Source organism: Pristis pectinata, chromosome 5 (assembly GCF_009764475.1).
Source record: "Pristis pectinata isolate sPriPec2 chromosome 5, sPriPec2.1.pri, whole genome shotgun sequence".
NCBI lineage: Eukaryota > Metazoa > Chordata > Chondrichthyes > Rhinopristiformes > Pristidae > Pristis > Pristis pectinata.
The window spans coordinates 105,404,431-105,422,201 of NC_067409.1; the positions used below are offsets into that span (position 1 = coordinate 105,404,431).

Sequence of the window (17,771 nt, forward strand, 5' to 3'; positions counted from 1 at the left end):
TTGTCAAAGGCAATCACTCTCCCCTCACCTCTAGAATTCAGCTTTTGATAACATCTCGCTCACTATTAAAACCACGATAATTTGCTTGAGTGGCACATGAGATAGCTTTTAATTAATTGTGTCACCAAGTAGCTGGGAACTCCCTGCTTCTCCATCATTGACAGCCAGGATTAACTAGTGTTATTGCTGTAGATGTCCATCTCCCTTCCCCCTAGTGTTCTGTCTTACCTTCTTCTGGAAGAAGACAAAGAATAGACCTAAAATTGACTGCAATGACATGTGTTCATCTGATGAATAAACTGCATTTGAGGCTGACCATGAGTGGAAGACATAAAATTGTACAAGGAAGAGAGTATTAGGAGTGGTGAATGAGTTGTTACATTGTAACGTAAGGAAGCACACAGACTGACAAAGTTGGACACACTTGCAAGCTGGTATGAGGAGTGATGCAATGGAGTAGGCTCCAGAAGCAAAGTGATTGAGGAGGTAGTGTGATTACTACAGCAGAACTACTACTACTGCAGTATTTAGGTAACTGGAAACAGAAGTGGCCCTTCAGCACCAGAGAAAGTGCAGGGAGGGACTTAAAAAAATTAGAAGGGAAAAAAGGGGGGCATAAAATATCATTGGCAGCCAAGACTAAGGAATATCCCAAAGCATATTAAGGGCAAGAGAGTAACCAGGCAAAGAGTAGGTCCCATTAGGGACCAAAATGGCAATCTGTGCATGAAGCCAGATATAGTTGAGGTCTTAAGTGAATATTTCTCATCCGTATTCACTGAGGAGGACAGTATAGTCAGAAGACTTGGGGGGGGGGGGGTGGGTGGTGGTGGGTGGTGGAAGGAGATGTTGAAATTCTAGAACATGATATAATTAAAAAGGATGTATAAGGTGATTTAGCAGGCTTAAAGGTCAATAAATCCTGAGGGGATGTTGAGATGAGATGTATCCCAGGCCACTATGGGATATATTGCTGGCAACCCAACAGATTTTTAACTCTGCTGGGCCACAGATGAGGACTGTGGGGCAGCAAATGTGACACTTTCAATTAAGAAGGACAGCAAGGGTAAGCCAGGTAGTGATAGGGCTGTGAGTCTAACATCAGTGGCAGGGAAATTATTGGAAAAATTTCCAAGGCGCAGAATTAATCTGCTCTTGGATAGGTAGGGATTGATTAAAGATTGTCAGCATAGTTTTGTTGGAAGGAGAATCCTGTATGAACAATTTGATTGATTTTTTTTTCTCAAAGAGGTAGCAAAATATACTGATCAGAGTATGGTCATAGATGTAGTCTACATGGACTTCAGTAAGACATTTGACAAGGTTTCACATGAGGCTAGTCCAAAAGGTTACACAGTCCTGGATCCAGGCAAGTTGACAACTTGGATACAAATATTTCCAGGTAATAGGAGGCAAGAAGTTATGGTGGAGGGTTGTTTTGTGGAAAGAAGCCCCTGACCAGTAGTATCCCACAGGATTAGTGCTGGTACACTTAAATCTTTTTTATGTACAATAATGATTTGTGTATGAAGGTAGGAAGTATGTTTAATAAGTTTACATAGAAATCAATAATTGTTAAAAGAGAGGTGGATGATCATCGGATACAGGATGATATTGATCAATTGGCAAGATGGGCAGAGCAATGGCAGATGGAACTTAAACCTGACAAGTACGAGTTGATGTACTTTGAGAGGACAATTAAGGATAGGACATACACAATGAATGATAGGGCCTTAGATTGTACTAAGAAACAAAGAGACCAAGGAAGGTGGCAGCACTGGTTGATAAGGTGGTGAAGAAGGCATATGGGATATCTGTATTCACTAGCCAGGCATAGAATATAAAAGCAAGAATATTATGGCACAAAACACTGGTTAGCCACAGCTCTGGTCATCTTACTGTAGGAAGGATGTGATTGCATTGGAGAAGGTGCAGAGGAGATTCACCAGGACGTTGTTTGGGATGGAGAATTTCAGTTATGAGGAGAGACTTGATAGGTTGGGCTTGTATTCTTTGGAGGTTGAAAGTTGTGACAAATTATGAGGGGCACAGACGGGGTAGATGGTGAGAATATTTTCCCCATAGCAGATTGTCTAAAACCAGAGTTCATAGGTTTAAGTTAAGGGGCAAGAGATTTAGACAGGATGCAAGAAAGAACTTTCTCACCCAGAGGGTTGCTGAAAACTGGAATGCACTGCCTGAGTGAGCGGTCAAGGCAGGTACTCTCACAGCATTTAAGTATCAAGACAAGCACATGCATATAGACAGCTACAGACCAAGTACAGATATATGGGATCAGTATACAGTAAAACTCCATCAGTGCAACCCACTTAAGACTTTGGTGGTGCCAGACTGGCAGATTTTCTGGACTGTTGGATGTGATTCTAATACTCCAACACTATTTCTTCACTTTTTTTTTTAAAAACATGTTACACAGTACAGCAGTATTACAAATTTTCTAATGAACCCGACAAGCGTAGAGAGTGGGTGGCACCCAGAGCACTGGAGGGAGCACAGGGATCAGTAGTTAGTGAGGCAGATGCTGGACCATGGGGATTTCCAAACCATCAGATTATCAGAGTTTTAGTGTAGATAGGTACTTGACAGTCAGCATGGAAATGGTGGGCCAAAAGGCCTGCTTCCACACTGTACGTCTCCATAACTTCATCCACTCCTGATCTGGTTAACTCACTCAATTGCTTCCTGAATTGCATCCAGGAACGTGACACCACCGCTCTCCTATTCCTCACATCACTGTAGTACATCCAATGATGTCAATCAAGCAGGAATCTAGTTTAAGTTGCATTTTTTCCCCTGCTCTAAACTGACTTTAATTTGACATTTTAAAAATTTTTGTTAAGATTATGCCACAGAATTCCAGAACACACCTGCAGCTGTTAAATGGATATCAAATCCACAAATTATAACTAATTAGGTGGCTATGTTAAGAAGCCACTGATAAACATGTTGATTCTTTGATTTCTTCACCTTACCAAATCCCTCTCACTCTGCATTCACCACCTCACACTATTAATGTCAAGTCCCACATTTTGTCAGATGAACAGAACAAAAATTGTTTAAAATGTGATACTACCAGGGACCTACAATCTTTTGTAAGAGCTCAAAATGAACCAGAGTATTCAATTGCATAAAACCAAGGAATCTGCAGGCCACACACAGAGAAACATTTATAATAGTGAGAACATACCTGAAAAATTATGAGCCTATCACTGGCATCCTGTGGTGCTAAGCCTATAACCATTGGACCTTCCTGCAGTACAGTAAATAAAAATAATACTTAAAGGTTCAATTTATTCACAGTTTAAGAATTAAGTATTCACAAAATCAATGATAGCTAGGGTTTCAAAAGGCTTGCCAACAAGAAATCATTACAGAACATATGTATATTAAGAATTATTGCCAAAGAATAATATTTCTTTTTATTCCACATTTCGAATGATTTAATTTGGTTTAACATTGAATGGTTTTCAAAATAGATTGTGAAGTAAAACAAAAGATTATAAAAAAGGCAACATTTCCATCAGTAAAGTACAATTGGTGGTGATTCACTCATACTAAAGTTTTGTTTACTACCTTTTCGTAATTTTCATAAAATTCATTACAATCTTCAATGAATTTCTTCACATTGCTGATCAGTTCTCCTCTGAAATTTGGTTGCAAGGCAACAAGTTCATTCTGAATCTCATTTGCCCGCACTAACAGTTTTTCCCAAACGTATCGTAAAGTGTCCACCTTCTCTATCTCTTCCTTGGCCACAAGCAATTCATGTTTATTTAACATTGCATAGGATTCCTATGATAATGACAAGAATGAATTTCAAGGTACAGCTGAATTTAGTTATGGAGAGTCACAAAACTAAACTGGAAAATTAAATTATTAATACATATACAGGTAGACTCAAAAGGGTAAAGCGGAGCCCTTTAATGCACTAAATAGTACATGTGCTCATCAACTGCATTTAGCACAGATGTGAGTACTGAAACAATGTTCACATGCATCATGTCAATTTCTTCTAATTAGGTAACAGCATGCTCTGTTCAAATCTTTAAAATTTAAAAAAAACACTTGCTGTACTGCAAGATTTAAACAAATCCACAAAAAACAAGAGATTAAAATGTTTTTTTTAAACAAGCCTTTGAGGGTTCTTGCATTTCCCCAAAAATGTTATTCTGAAAAAGCATTTGCCATATGATTTTCTCTTCATTTACCATCATATTTAGCGAAACATGAGGAAATATGCACTTATTTTAAATGGCTTACTTTTATACCTAAATGCAAATTAAAATGTGACACCAAAATAGGGTTGGCAATGAAATATTAGGATTGTTGACCACACACCAGTTATCAAAATACTGGCCTTAACCAGCATGTTTAGGTCACTCCCTTAGGCTGTAGAATATGGTTTTCCAACAAGGGAAAATCAATTGTTGCATGAAAATCCTTCTGCATATTGTATATTCTTTAACATTTCTAATTCTTTTGCAGCATCTTTTATATGCTGGTTATGCAAACAAACAGATAAAGGAAACCAAGCAAATAGAAAATGGTTACCTCAATGGGCCCCACTTGGAAATCAATGGAAATTTGTTGTTCTCTTATTTCCTTGAGTGCAGCCATGGCTATTCTGATATCATCCAAGTCCTGGATAGGTCGATTCAGTTTTTTGCTAACTTCCTCTATGAATGTGAAAATATTCTCCATCTCAGTCTGATATTTTTTATTGCAGTGTTGACCAAAATCAGCCATCCATGCTTTGGTTTCTGAAGTTAATGCCATTTTAAGATCAGCTGAAAAGCACAAGTTTTTAGTCTTGACATAAAAGACTGCACTATTATTTTGGTATCAAAGCATTTCATTGATAAATTAAATGCATGCTTTCCAATATTTGTGCCCTGGTAGAATTCAACCTGCCACATCCATAACTAATTCCATTCCCATTCGTCCCCACCCTCACAACCTCATGGAACAGCCTTAAAGGCTACGCCCTGTAAGGAACAGGAAACCATTCTTTAGTATTACTTGTTTTTTTCCCTGTATTGTGCTAAAGTGTATCACCATTAAAATATATTTTAAAACATTTTGAAGTCCGGGGTCACAAAACAGTTCCCTAACACCCATCTTTTAGCCACTAAAGGTCGTGATTTGGCTAGTATTTCAGGCATGAGATACTCATATTTTTGGTTCAATAGTTGTTGAAACTTTTATATTTGCAAGGGCAGTAGTGTAGGATCTCACAACATTAATCCATGTGTAACACTGCTTTGACCTAGAATTCATTAACTGGAACATCTTTTAGCTAACGTAGACTTATTGGGACAGAAGCAAAACTCTTCTGACAAAAAACACTTCGATTTGATAGTACAACCTTTGCATAATTGCCAAAATCACAAACCATGTCCTCGTACATGAGCTACAGGAAGGGTCCTGGATTTTAACCATCCAGAAAATACCTGGTCCACTTTGAACCATTTCACTACAGACAAAAGAAAAATGTGACCACTTACTACACATGGAAAATGAGAAAAAGCCCAGCTACGATTCACATCATGAATTCTTCTTAGAAATGATCCTTTGGTGATTGCCTAGCATTCTACAATTCAACTTTACCAAAAACCATTAAATGGTTCTGTAACCTCAAAATACAAATTTAACCTGCTGGTCAAACAGCCATTTACAAAGGAAAGCATCAGAAAGAACCTCAAATCAATGCTCACCTGAGCAAATGTGCCATTTAAAGGGATGCATAGTCAATTACTTACAGGTTTGTTGGTGATCAATCGTTAAGAGAGTTGGTGCACAACCAAAGGACATCTCAAAACACTTAATCGCCAATTAAGTTGTCATAGATTGTGGTCACAGTTATAATGTAGGAGACATAGCACAAAGCAGTTCCCACTAACTAGAAAATATAATGACTGACTCATTTGTGTCTGTGATATGTTCAATGAGATGATGGGCTACAAAATGATTTTTTGCCTTTTTAAATTCTCACTGCTCGCACCTTCTCAGAGGGCAAACATTTCCCATCCCCAATTCGGGAAGCTGGCACATTTCCTCCTGTTCATCCTCAAGAACCAATGTACTTTGAGATCCTGTGCATATGCCCAACTCTAACAAGAGTAGAGTCAGGGAGGGAGGCCGTGGCTGGGATGATAATTCAAAAAAATCTTGCACCCATCTGTGCTTGAACTAGCTCTTTAAAACATCTCTTTGATATTGCTGGGGACAGACCTGTGCCCACTAATACTGTACCCTCAGGCCATACACTGACAGACCTGTGCCCACTAATACTGTACCTTCAGGCCATACGCTGACAGACCTGTGCCCACTCACACTTTACCCTCAGGTGATACATATACAGGGCTCTGCCCACTAATTCTGTACCCTCAGGTGATACATATACAGACCTGTGCCCATTTGTACTATAAAGCCACATCTTGAGTTAGGTATGGACCTGGATCTGGACTCAGGCACAGAAGATACGATTGGTCCCTGGGCCCAGTATTGGGTGGACCTACGGACTCTCAGCAGACAGTCAATGTGGTGTGGGAGAGTGGAGTCCTACCTCTAGTTTGGAACTATAGATTCCATGGTGCACCTGTTGGTTTGTCCACAAAATCCTTCTGCCACATGACACTGGGGCCTGCTCCCTTTAAGGAGCTGAGGCTATACAGTTTAAACATCCAGACTGGTAACCAGTCAACTAGCCATATGAGACAGAAGCAAACCTCATGGGGCTGCGGGGAAGGCAGGTGCTCATACATAGTACAGCGCAAGAACAGGCCTTTCAGCCCATGATGTCTGGCCGATCATAATGCCAAAATAAATTAATGTTATCTGCCTGAACATGATCCATATCCCTCCATTCCCTGCATGTTCACATGCCTGTTTAAATGCCTCCTAAACAACAATACTATATTTGCTTTCATTATCACCCCTCCCCCTCTAAACAAAGCATTCCAGACACCTACAACTCTCTGTTAAAAAAAACTTGCCCTACACATCTCCTTTAAACTTTCTGCCTCTCACCTCGAGTATGCCCTTTAGGATTTGACATTTCCACTCTGGGAAAAGGACTCTTACTCTCTTCCCTATCTATGCCTCTCATAATTTTATGTACTTCTCTCAGGTTGTTCCTCAGCCTCCAGTGTTCCAGAGGAAACAATCCAAGTCTGTCCAACTTCTCCTTATAGCTAATACTTTCTAATCCAGGCAATATCCCGGTGCAGAAGAGGTTCTGCCCCTCCAAAGCCTCCGCATTCATCCTGTAATATATCGGTATTGGTTTATTATTGCTACTTGTACCGAGGCGCAGTGAAAAACTTGTCTTGCGTACCAATCGTGCAGATCAATTCATTACACAGTGCAGATACATTGAGTTACTACAGAGTGCATTGAGGTAGTACAGGGTAAAAACATTAACAGAATAGAAAGTAAAGTGTCACAGCTACAGGGAAGTGTATTGCAGGTAGACAATAAGGTGCAAGGTCATAACATGGTAGAATGTGAGGTCAAGAGTCCATCTCATCATATAAGGGAACCATTAGAACTGCACAACATACTTCAAATGTGGCCTAACCAAAGTTTTATTCAGCTGCAACATGACTTCCTAACTTTTATATTCAATGCCCCAACCGATGAAGGCAAGCATGCTGTACACCTTCTTTATCACCCTGTCCACTTGCATTGCTGGGGCCAGATGGATTCATCCTGCAGGCTGGATAAAGTCTGCAGGCCTGATTTTATGCACCATAGTCAAACAGGATGTCAGTAAGCCACTAGCTCCACAAGTTTATAAGCTGTAGAGAACCTTTCTGAATATGATGTCTTCTGTCATTTTCTGCACGAGCCGTCTAATCCACCTTGCTGAGATTCCAATGACTTACAGGATTCAATTTGGTCACAGGAAGCAAACAACAAACCCATTTTAAGTGAGAACAGATTCAGAAATTGCAGCTGTTTTCTCCTGGAAACCAATTATCAATTTCTTCATGGGAAAGGATCAGAGTTATGGACAGCAGAATATCTTCCAATGCATTGATTGGAACGCTTCAAGCTGCTTGGCGCCCGCTAGTAAACCTCTCGCTTGAAAAATTGCCACTGAGTAATGTAAGTAAGCTTTTGAACAAAGACAACCTCAGCACAACGCACAGAAACTGCAAATATAAAATGTGTAAAAGCAGCATCCCAAGAAAAGGAACACACAAAATGGAGTATGACAGAACTCCCCATACTCCAAGGACCATTAAATTTAAATTTATCACATGAAATAAGTTATAAAATAATATATATTCAGAGAACATTTCAAACATGATGATATTTGAATAGATTTTTAAACTTTCATTACTTTACCGGTGTAAAGAGCCAATGCTCCAACACAAATGTATTCTGGCTCAGAATGGATCTTTGATTCCAAATCCCTATAGTAAAGAATCCGTGACTCAAACTCAGAGAGCAGAGGACTTCCTTTCATGAAGTCTCGAATTGCCTCTTCCCTCTCTCTCTGCCAAATGTGGTGGTAACACGCAAATTGTTCCAGAGCAGTAAGAACCTCCTGAAGAAAGGGCAAGAAAGGTAGCTAACATTCCATGTTTTCAATATATCTAGCTTAAGATAACGAAAAAACATAAAGTAGACCATAATCCTTTGTAAATTGTTATTTTTCAAGTAAGTTATGCTATTACAATAATGTAAAAATATCAAAAAATTAAGTAATTTTGCATCAGTGTATCACCACATCTGCTACCAAAGGAACATCTGAGATATCAATAACAATTATCTGGCATAGCAGTACATTTGTAAATACAGTATGTTGAAGTAGGATTTTTGTAATGGAATGTACATGGGGTCAAGTACACCATAAAGGTTCAAACGTGAGGCTTAGCTTCATTGGCTAGAGAGGGACAAAGAGAATTTTGGTCCAGATTGGCCTTCTAATTTTAAGTTGGACAAAGTTCCTGTTCCTCAAAAGAAGCACTGGTAAAGCTGTACATCATCATAAAGATCAATTGATTTCAGACTTGAATGACTCAGTATCCGCAGCCACCTGCGATTCACATTTCCAAAGATTCACAGCCTTCTCACTGAAATTTGTTGTCACCTCATTCTAAAGGGTCAAACCCTTATTTTAAGTCTATAAGCCTGATTCTAGACCGTCCAGCATGAGGGAAGCAACATCTCAACATTCATTCTGTCAAATCCTCTAAAAAAAAATTTGTTTGATTAATGTGATCACCCAGCACACAACAACCATCTTGATGTGCAGTCATAAACCTGGCATGTTAAATTACGATAAATAATTCTAAGGGAGAAAAATAAGTTTCCGGAAAATGTAAAATGGTGAGAAAGATTTAGGTCTTTCGTTATTTATTTATTAAAATGTGCAACCACTATTGCCTTCCAAGAGAGGCAAATAAAGAAAATTGTGTTCAGTTTCAAAAATTCCCTGGCACTCTTTAAGGAAATCAAGCAAACTCACAATTAACTGCAATACATGACTATCTGTATTAAATAAGCCCAGAAGTGTCTCCCCTTTCACTGTCATTTTCTCACCCAGCATATGGTGACTTAATTCCCTTTATCTGCTTCGTTCCACTCCAGGTGCAGTTTGACCTGCATTATGCACTCCAGAAACTATTCCTCTCCTGCATCATGTGAAATATCTTCAATTTTCTCCCAAACTCAGAGCCAAAATCAATCAAGTTCACCTGGAGACATCTGTATCCATTCCCTGTCCTGTACAATTTCAGAAACTCATTAATCAAGCAAATTCACACTACATAGACTGTCCCACGACTCCAAAATAATTGAAAAATTAAATAACCAACTACACTTCAATCAAAAGCTCCAGTCAGTTTAACTTCTAAATCTCTTTCCTGTTTTTAAATTCAGCAAACTCAAAGACAAATTTTAAATATTACTTTAAAAGCAGGCAATTAAAGTTTTGGGGATCTGAGGAAGAATTTTTTCCTCCCGGGGGGTGTCTGCCTCAGCACTGAAGAGGCAGGTACTCTCACAATATTTAGAGGCATCTGGATGAGCACTTGAATTGGCAAGGCACAGTAGGCTGTGGATTGAAGTGGTGGTAAATGAGATTAGTGTAGATAGGCACTTGATGGTTGACAGAAACATGGTGGGCCAAAGGGCTTATTTCTGCACTATATACCTCTATGACTCGGTCACAAATAATTTCATAAGCAGTAATTTACATTTCAGCAAAACCAGGACATTTGCTGCTTTCTCATGTTAGAATCTGGCAGAAATAATTAAAAATAATTTTCTAACCTTATACTGAATCAAAGCACTTTTTTGAAAATTTGCTGTTATGTCTTAGAATCTTCTGTAATTTCTCCTACAGGAAACAACATTTAATTCTGAGAGTAACTGTTGCTATCTAACCATCCCGGTGGTCACAGAAGAAAATCAAGAGTCAAAAATCATCAATCTGGCATTTTGTCTCTCATTCCTGAATTTCTAATATTAAGCTAAATTACAAGATGTAACATTTTCTATAATCATGCAGATTAAGTATGATTTATCGACTTTGGCCAGCTCTACAAGCAAAGCTACCTTTTTAGTGGAATTAATAGCTGTACTAAGCACAGATCCAAGTTTAATGATCTCCTTGTTCTCAGAAACACATTTGTAGTAGTTCTTCGGTTGTACAGGAATTAGCAAGTTCACAGATGCAGAAATATCAGAGATACTGCTACCTAAAAGAAAAGACAACAGGTTCAGAAGGAATACAGTGTAGGAAGCAGCTTTCTTTGTAGTTTTTACATAATTCAAGAGGAAACTCCTGTGGTTATATGCTTTCTAGGCATTGGTTCCAGATATCACTAAATAAATGAAATTTAATAAAGAGCCATATTACTGCTTGATAAGAATTCCTTTTCCCATCAGTAATTTGATTTCTGCCCAAATGATGGTGAGAAAGGAATTGTTATTCATTGCACTAACTGGTACAAAGAACCATGTAGTTGTACAGTATAGAAACAGGCCCTTTGACCCACCGCACCTATGCTGACCCATTATACCTAACTATACTAATCCCAGTTGCCTGCATTAATTCCACATCTCTCTATACCTTGCTCATTCAAGTACCAGTCAAGATGCCTCTTAAATGCTATCACTGTTCCTGTCTCCATGACCTCCTCTAGCAGCTCATTCTAGGTACCAACCTCAGATTTCCTTTAAACCTCCTCCCTCTCACCTTAAACCTGTACCCTCTATTTTCAGACATTGGCTATATAGCTGATATGCTTCTCATGATTTTATAGACTTCCCTTTTGTCACCTCTCAGCCTCCTTCACTCCAGGGAAAACAGGCCTCGCCTATCCAACCTATCCTGATAACTCAAGCCCTCCAGTCCAGGTAACATCCTTGTGAATCTTTTCTGCACCCTCTCTCGCTTAATGACATCCTTCTTATAGTGTGGTGACCAGAACTGCACACAATACTCCAACTATCGCTCCAAGTCCAACTGTAACATGACATCCCAACTCTTATACTCAAAGTTTCGGCCAATAAAGAGAAGCATGGCATATGCCTACCACATCACCCTGTCTACCTGTGTTCACATTTTCATGGAACTACGTACTTGCACCCAAGGTCTCCCTGTTCAACAACACTCCCAGGACCCTGTCATTAATTGTGCATCTCCTGCCCTAGTTTAACATCCCAAAATGTGTCACTTTGCACTTAACCGAGTTAAATTCCATCTGCCATTCCTTTGCTCACTCTCCCAGTTGATCTATATTCTGTTGTAACCTCAATAACCTTCTTCACTGTCCACTCCACCACCAATTTTGATGTCACCAGCAACATTACTAATCATGCCACCTACATTCTCATCCAAGTCATTAATATAGATGACAAACAACAGTGGACCCAGCACCAATCCCTGCGGCATGCCACTGGTCACAGGCTTCCAATCTGTAAAACAACCCTCCACCACCACCCCCTGCCTCCTACCACCACAAAAATTTTGTATGCCGGTAGGTTTGTGAAAGTAACTAATTTAGGAGAACGTGAACAAACACATTAGTGAAAGTGCATCAAAACCCTTTATTTCTGTGCAGCTGGTAACTGAGGGATCTGACACAGGACAAAAGTGAGGACTATGATTTTCACTTAAAACCTTGGGCTTCACAGAAGTCCAGATATTCTCCAATGCTTACCAAAACAACAATCTCAGAAATATATAAGAAAATGCTATGCTTCAAAATAATTACATGCATTTTGGAGTAATTTGGAGCATTTGCAACATTACCCAGAACACTTCTGATTGCAGCTTCTGTGACTCCATCTTCCCAATCACTGTCTCTGCTGCCACGCCTCACTGCTACATTCTTCCTTTCACTCATTTTTTTCTGTATGTGTAAGAAGAGGCAATTATTAATAGAAAATTACAGAATTTTAGAATATGCTCAATTAGCAGGAAATAATTAATAATCAAATAAAACCTTAGGAATTCTTTCCTTACTCCATTGGCCAACCCCTCTTGAGACACTAACAATATACTCCACTGTTTTATTCAGAGCCTGTTGTACTTCATCCAATGCAGGTATCATGGTTATATTAGGAATAGACAATGTAATATTAGTTCTGAAGATGGGGTGGCTCGACTGCTTCTGTTTATTGGAATGGTCATTTTCTATAAGAAAAATCGAAACAATACACTTAAAAGGTGAACTGTTAAGAAAGCCTTTCCCTCCCTAAAAGTTTAAAAACTCCTTTGAATAGAATGTACTTTTATTTCGACAATTGCACTGTAACGTTGTTGCTGCAAGCCAAGAGTAAAGACAGAACATTACTTTCACATCACTTTTTAACTGGCAAATTATGAGTATGTACGAGAAGATTAAATAATATTCTCTGTTTTGCATCAACGTGCTACCTTTGCTGAAATTCTGTCAGCATTTTTAAAATTACCAAATTCATATTGGCCGGTAACTTATGCTCTCCAATAATACTTATGCACATATTTAAAAACCTGTCCACACTCCTCCTTGCTTTGCAAGCATCTACTGAATCAGCAGTGTCCTACTTATCATATTAATTGTACAATGTTTGCACGGCATTGACTCATACCTATGAAATATAGGAGTGAAGATGAATGAATGCGTTTACGAATTGTCTCCAGAGTGTTGCGGGTGACCTTCAGCAATGCATCAACATTTCGGTGGCTGAAGTAGGACAGCAGTTCCCGTGCTTCTTCTTCCATTAACTCCAAGTCTTTCCTTTTCCTTCTTGTTAATGGAGATGGGAGACCACTGCTCATCTGGTGGCTTGCATTATGAGAGAAGGAACGTTTTTCACAGTTTCTTTCTTCGGCTAGAAGGACATTTGATAGATATTATAATTTTTTCCCTACTGATTTACATTTGGCAAATATGAAAAAGAATATTATCTATTTCATGCTTTGTTAATGTAGGAAAAAATATAAATTTAAGTATGCATTACAATAAATCTGATTAACAATAACAGTAAATATATCGACTCTTTTGCTATTCCTATACAGTTAATATCTAAAAAGCAAAAGACACCTTTGGCAAGTCTTTAGTTTTCAATGTCATTGTTATTTCACTTTTTACCTTCATTATCACTAAGTCCTTTATGTTGTCCATTTCTACTGCTCCCTTTGAATTTTTGCTCCTCTTCTTTACCCAGAGACTCCAAATCAAGTAACATGTTTATAAGTTCATTAGCTGCTTCCTCAACTAAAGAACTTTTACTGTGCAGCACTTGTGCAGCCTTCACACATAGTTCCTAGCAAAAAAAATTCAAATTATTAAAGTGTAACATTGGGAATCCAACATTCACAGAAACATAGAAAAGCTACAGCACAATTCATGCCCTTCAGCCCATAAAGCTGTGCCGAACATGTCCCTACCCTAGAAATTACTAGGTTTACCCATAGCCCTCTATTTTATTCAGCTCCATGTACCTATCTAACAGTCTCTTGAAAGACCCTATCGTAGCCACCTCCACCACCGTTTACAGAAGCCCATTCCGTGCACTCACCACACTCTGAGTAAAAAACTTACCCCTGACATCTCCTCTATATCTGCTCCCCAGCACCTTAAACCTATGTCCTCTTGTGGCCACCAATTCAGCCCTGGGGAAAAGCCTCTGACTATCTACCCTATCAATACCTCTCATCATCTTATACACCTCTATCAGGTTCCCCCTCATCCTCCATCTCTCCAAGGAGAAAAGGCCGAGTTCCCTCAGCCTGCTTTCATAAGGCATGCTCCGCATTCCAGGCAGCATCCTTGTAAATCTCCTCTGTACCCTCTCTATGGCTTCCACATCTTTCCTGTAGTGAGGCGACCAGAACTGAGCACAATAAATGTATTATGTGGTATTACATGGTATTAGACCCAAGTGTATATTATTAGAACACAGCAGTTGCTGGAAATCTGCTGCACGTTCCTGAAAATCAAAAGAAATTACATTTTGCAGCCTTGCAAACTCAATATTGAATTCTCCAACTTCTAATTACGCGCTTACTCTTGTCCATAACAGAATAAGCCATTTTTGCTATGGATCATCTATCTGTGACATTGGCTCAGTTTTTATTCCCCTCTCCATTAGCACACTCTGCCCTGCTATCTGCAACTCATCACACTTCTTTTTCACCCTCTAACTGCGCTATTAACAACCAATACCTACAACTACTCTAGCCCCAACTCATCGTAAATATTCCCTCTGTCCAATCCCTACCTCACCCAGCTTCTCTACAACTTAAAACTATTTTTTTTCTCTTTGACAAAGGTTCTTTGACTTATTTACTGATTTTCTTTCCATAGCTGTTGCCTTTCTAACATTTACTGTTTTTGCTCTGGATTCCAGCATCTGCAGTCTCTTGTGTCTGCAATTGCTGTTTTGCCTTTCATAATCCCCACGTGTCCTATTGTTATTTTTCTCCAACTCCCCAGATTCATTTATTGACCAGAAAGCTCCAAAAACATCGTGCCATTTGTCCAACCTTGATCTCCACCCTCAACATGTCTTGCTTCCCTCTGTTCACTTCCCCTCTTTAAACTTAAGCCTGTTTGTTTTCTCACTTTTTCAGTTTGGATGAGGAGTCATTGAGCTGAAATGTTAAGGAAATATCACTTTAAAATATTGTTAAAATGTGTCTTTGGACATGACCCACAGATGCAAGAAACATTATTGGGTGAGAATGAGAATGGTTAGCAACTCTGCAGATCACACTAAAACAGGTGGTGTCGTAGACAGTAAAGAAAGTTATCAAAATTTATGGGGGATCTTGGTCAGCTATGTAAGCAGGTTGAGGAATGGAAAATGCCGTTCAATCCAAATGTGGGGGGTGTTACATTTTGTGAAGTCCAAGCAGGGTGGGTAGGACTTTCACAGTGAACGGTCGGACCCTGGGGAGTATTGTAGAACAAAGGGTCTGAGGAGTACATGTACATAGTTCTCTGAAAGAGGCGTCACAGGTAGACAGGGTAGAGAAGGTGTTCGGCACACTGGCCTTCATCAGCCAGGGCAATGAGTATAGGAGCCGGGACATTACGTTACAGTTGTATAAGATGTTGGTGAGGCTGCAAAAGGAAAAAAAATGTCCTTTTCTTTAGTCCACTGGTTGTTAAAAGGGGCAATAACAGCAGTCAGTGGAGTGGTATGCTCCTCCAGTGAGATGTGGGAGATCAGGGAGCGATCTGATCAGGGAGATCAGAAATCAGATCCCTGATGACTATGTTTGCAGGAAGCACGTCCAGCTGCAGCTTTCAGTTGGAGCAGCATTTGGACCCACTGAGGAGCATACAGAAGGCATGGAATGTGATACATAGGAGTTTCAGGGACGTGGTCACACTAAAGTTTCAGCCAGATAAATGGGTGTCCACCAGGAGAGGGAAAGCAGGTAGTGCAGTAGTATTCTGTGGCTGTCCCCCTCTCAAACCAGTATACCATTCTGGATTCTTTAGTCAGGCCATAGATAGGCTTTTCTGTGGCTGCAAGCAAAATTCCAGGATGATGTGTTATCTCCTTGGTACCAGGGTGAAGGATGCCTCTGAGCGGTCACAGGACTTTCTGAAAGGGGAGGGTGAGCAGAGGTCATGGTCCATATGGGTACTAACGACATAGTCAAGAAGAGTGATAAGGTCCTGCAAAGAGAATTTAGGGAGTTGGGAAGAATGTTAAAAAACAAGATCTCTGCATTTGTAATCTAAGAATTACTCCCTGTGTCATGTGTTAGCAAGGCAAGAAATGAGAAGGTAGTACAGTTGAATGGTGGCTAAGGAGCTGCTGCAGAGGCTTAGATGGGGTAGAATTTGTCAGGTGCAATCAGGAGGGCTTCTTGACACAGTATGTTGATAGGCTAACCAGGGAAGGAGCCATATTTGACCTTGTATTGGGAAATGAGCCTGGCCAGGTGATCAGAGTTTCAGTGGGAGACTATTTGGGAACAGTGATCATAACTCCATGTGTTTTCAGATAGTTATGGATAAGGATAAGGCTGAATCTTGAGGGAAAGTGATAAACTGGGAGAAGGCTAATTATAACAATATTAGGCAGGAGCTGGGGAGAGTCAACTGGGAGTGATTATTATTGGGCAAATCCACATCTGACACATGGGAGTCATTTAAAGGTCAGCTGGTCAGAATTCAGGACCCACATGTTCCTCTGAGGAAGAAAGACAAGGATGGCAAGGCACAGGAACCTTGGATGACAAAAGGTGTTGCAAATGTAGTCAAAAAGAAAAAGAAAGCATACATCAGGTTGAGAAAGCAGAAATCAGATATGGTCCTTGAGGAATAGAAAGGAAGCAAGCAAGCAAGAACTTAAACAGGAAATCAGGTGGGTTAAAAGGGGTCATGAAATGTGCTTGGTCAGCAGAATTAACGAGAATCCCAAAGGCATTTTATACATACATTAAAAACAAGAGGGTAGCTACGGAGAGAGTAGGACCACTCATGGACAATTTATGCCTTGAGCCAAAGGAGAGGAGCTAAATCACAAGTCGGAGAGCGATAACAGAGAGGGGTATGCTGATATTCTAGGGCAAGTTGATATCAATAAGAAGGAGTTTGGTCTTTTGAGGAACATTAAGACGGATATATCACCAGGGCCTGACGGGATCCATCCCAGGTTGCTGCGAGAAGCCTTGATAAAAGAGGAGATTGCTGGGGCCTTGACAGAGATCTTGGTATCCTCTTTAGCCACAGGTGAGATCCCAGAGGACTGGAAAATAGGCAATGTTGTTTCTTTGTTTAAGGGCAATAGGGACAAACCTGGATATTACAGAACCGTGAGCCTCACATTAGAGTTAGAAAAATTACTGGAGAAGATACTTAGGGATAGGATTTACTAACATCTGGAAAAGTACGGACTTGTTAGGGATAGTCATGTCAAACAACATGACTGAGTTTTTTGAGGAGCTGATGAAGATGATTAATGTTGTCTTCATGGACATGGACATGGACATGGACTTGAGGAAGGCATTCAACAAGATCCCTCATGCTAGGCTAATCCAGAAGATTAAGGTATATGGGATCCATGGAGACTTGGTCCATTGATTTCAAAATTGGCCTGGCCATAGAAGACAGAGTGTAGTGGCGTTGGGGTGTAATTCTGACTGGAGGTCTGTGACCAGTAGTGTTCCGCAGGGATCAGTGCTAGGACTTCTGTTATATACAGTGGCATCCAAATGTTTGGGCACCCCTGGTCAAAATTTCTGTTACTGTGAATAGTTAAGTGAGTAGAAGATGAACTGATCT

General features: G+C 39.8%; 1 protein-coding gene across 1 annotated transcript in view; it reads right to left on the bottom strand.

Annotated features, from left to right (window-relative positions):
• Window positions 1–17,771, bottom strand: part of dnah5 (dynein, axonemal, heavy chain 5) — a 176,787-nt gene that overhangs the window by 112,823 nt on the left and 46,193 nt on the right. The window contains 9 exon segments of the mRNA XM_052016973.1: window positions 3,209–3,271; window positions 3,595–3,813; window positions 4,573–4,808; window positions 8,374–8,575; window positions 10,591–10,733; window positions 12,293–12,392; window positions 12,486–12,676; window positions 13,114–13,356; window positions 13,617–13,791. Of these exon segments, the coding sequence (XP_051872933.1) occupies window positions 3,209–3,271; window positions 3,595–3,813; window positions 4,573–4,808; window positions 8,374–8,575; window positions 10,591–10,733; window positions 12,293–12,392; window positions 12,486–12,676; window positions 13,114–13,356; window positions 13,617–13,791 (1,572 nt within the window).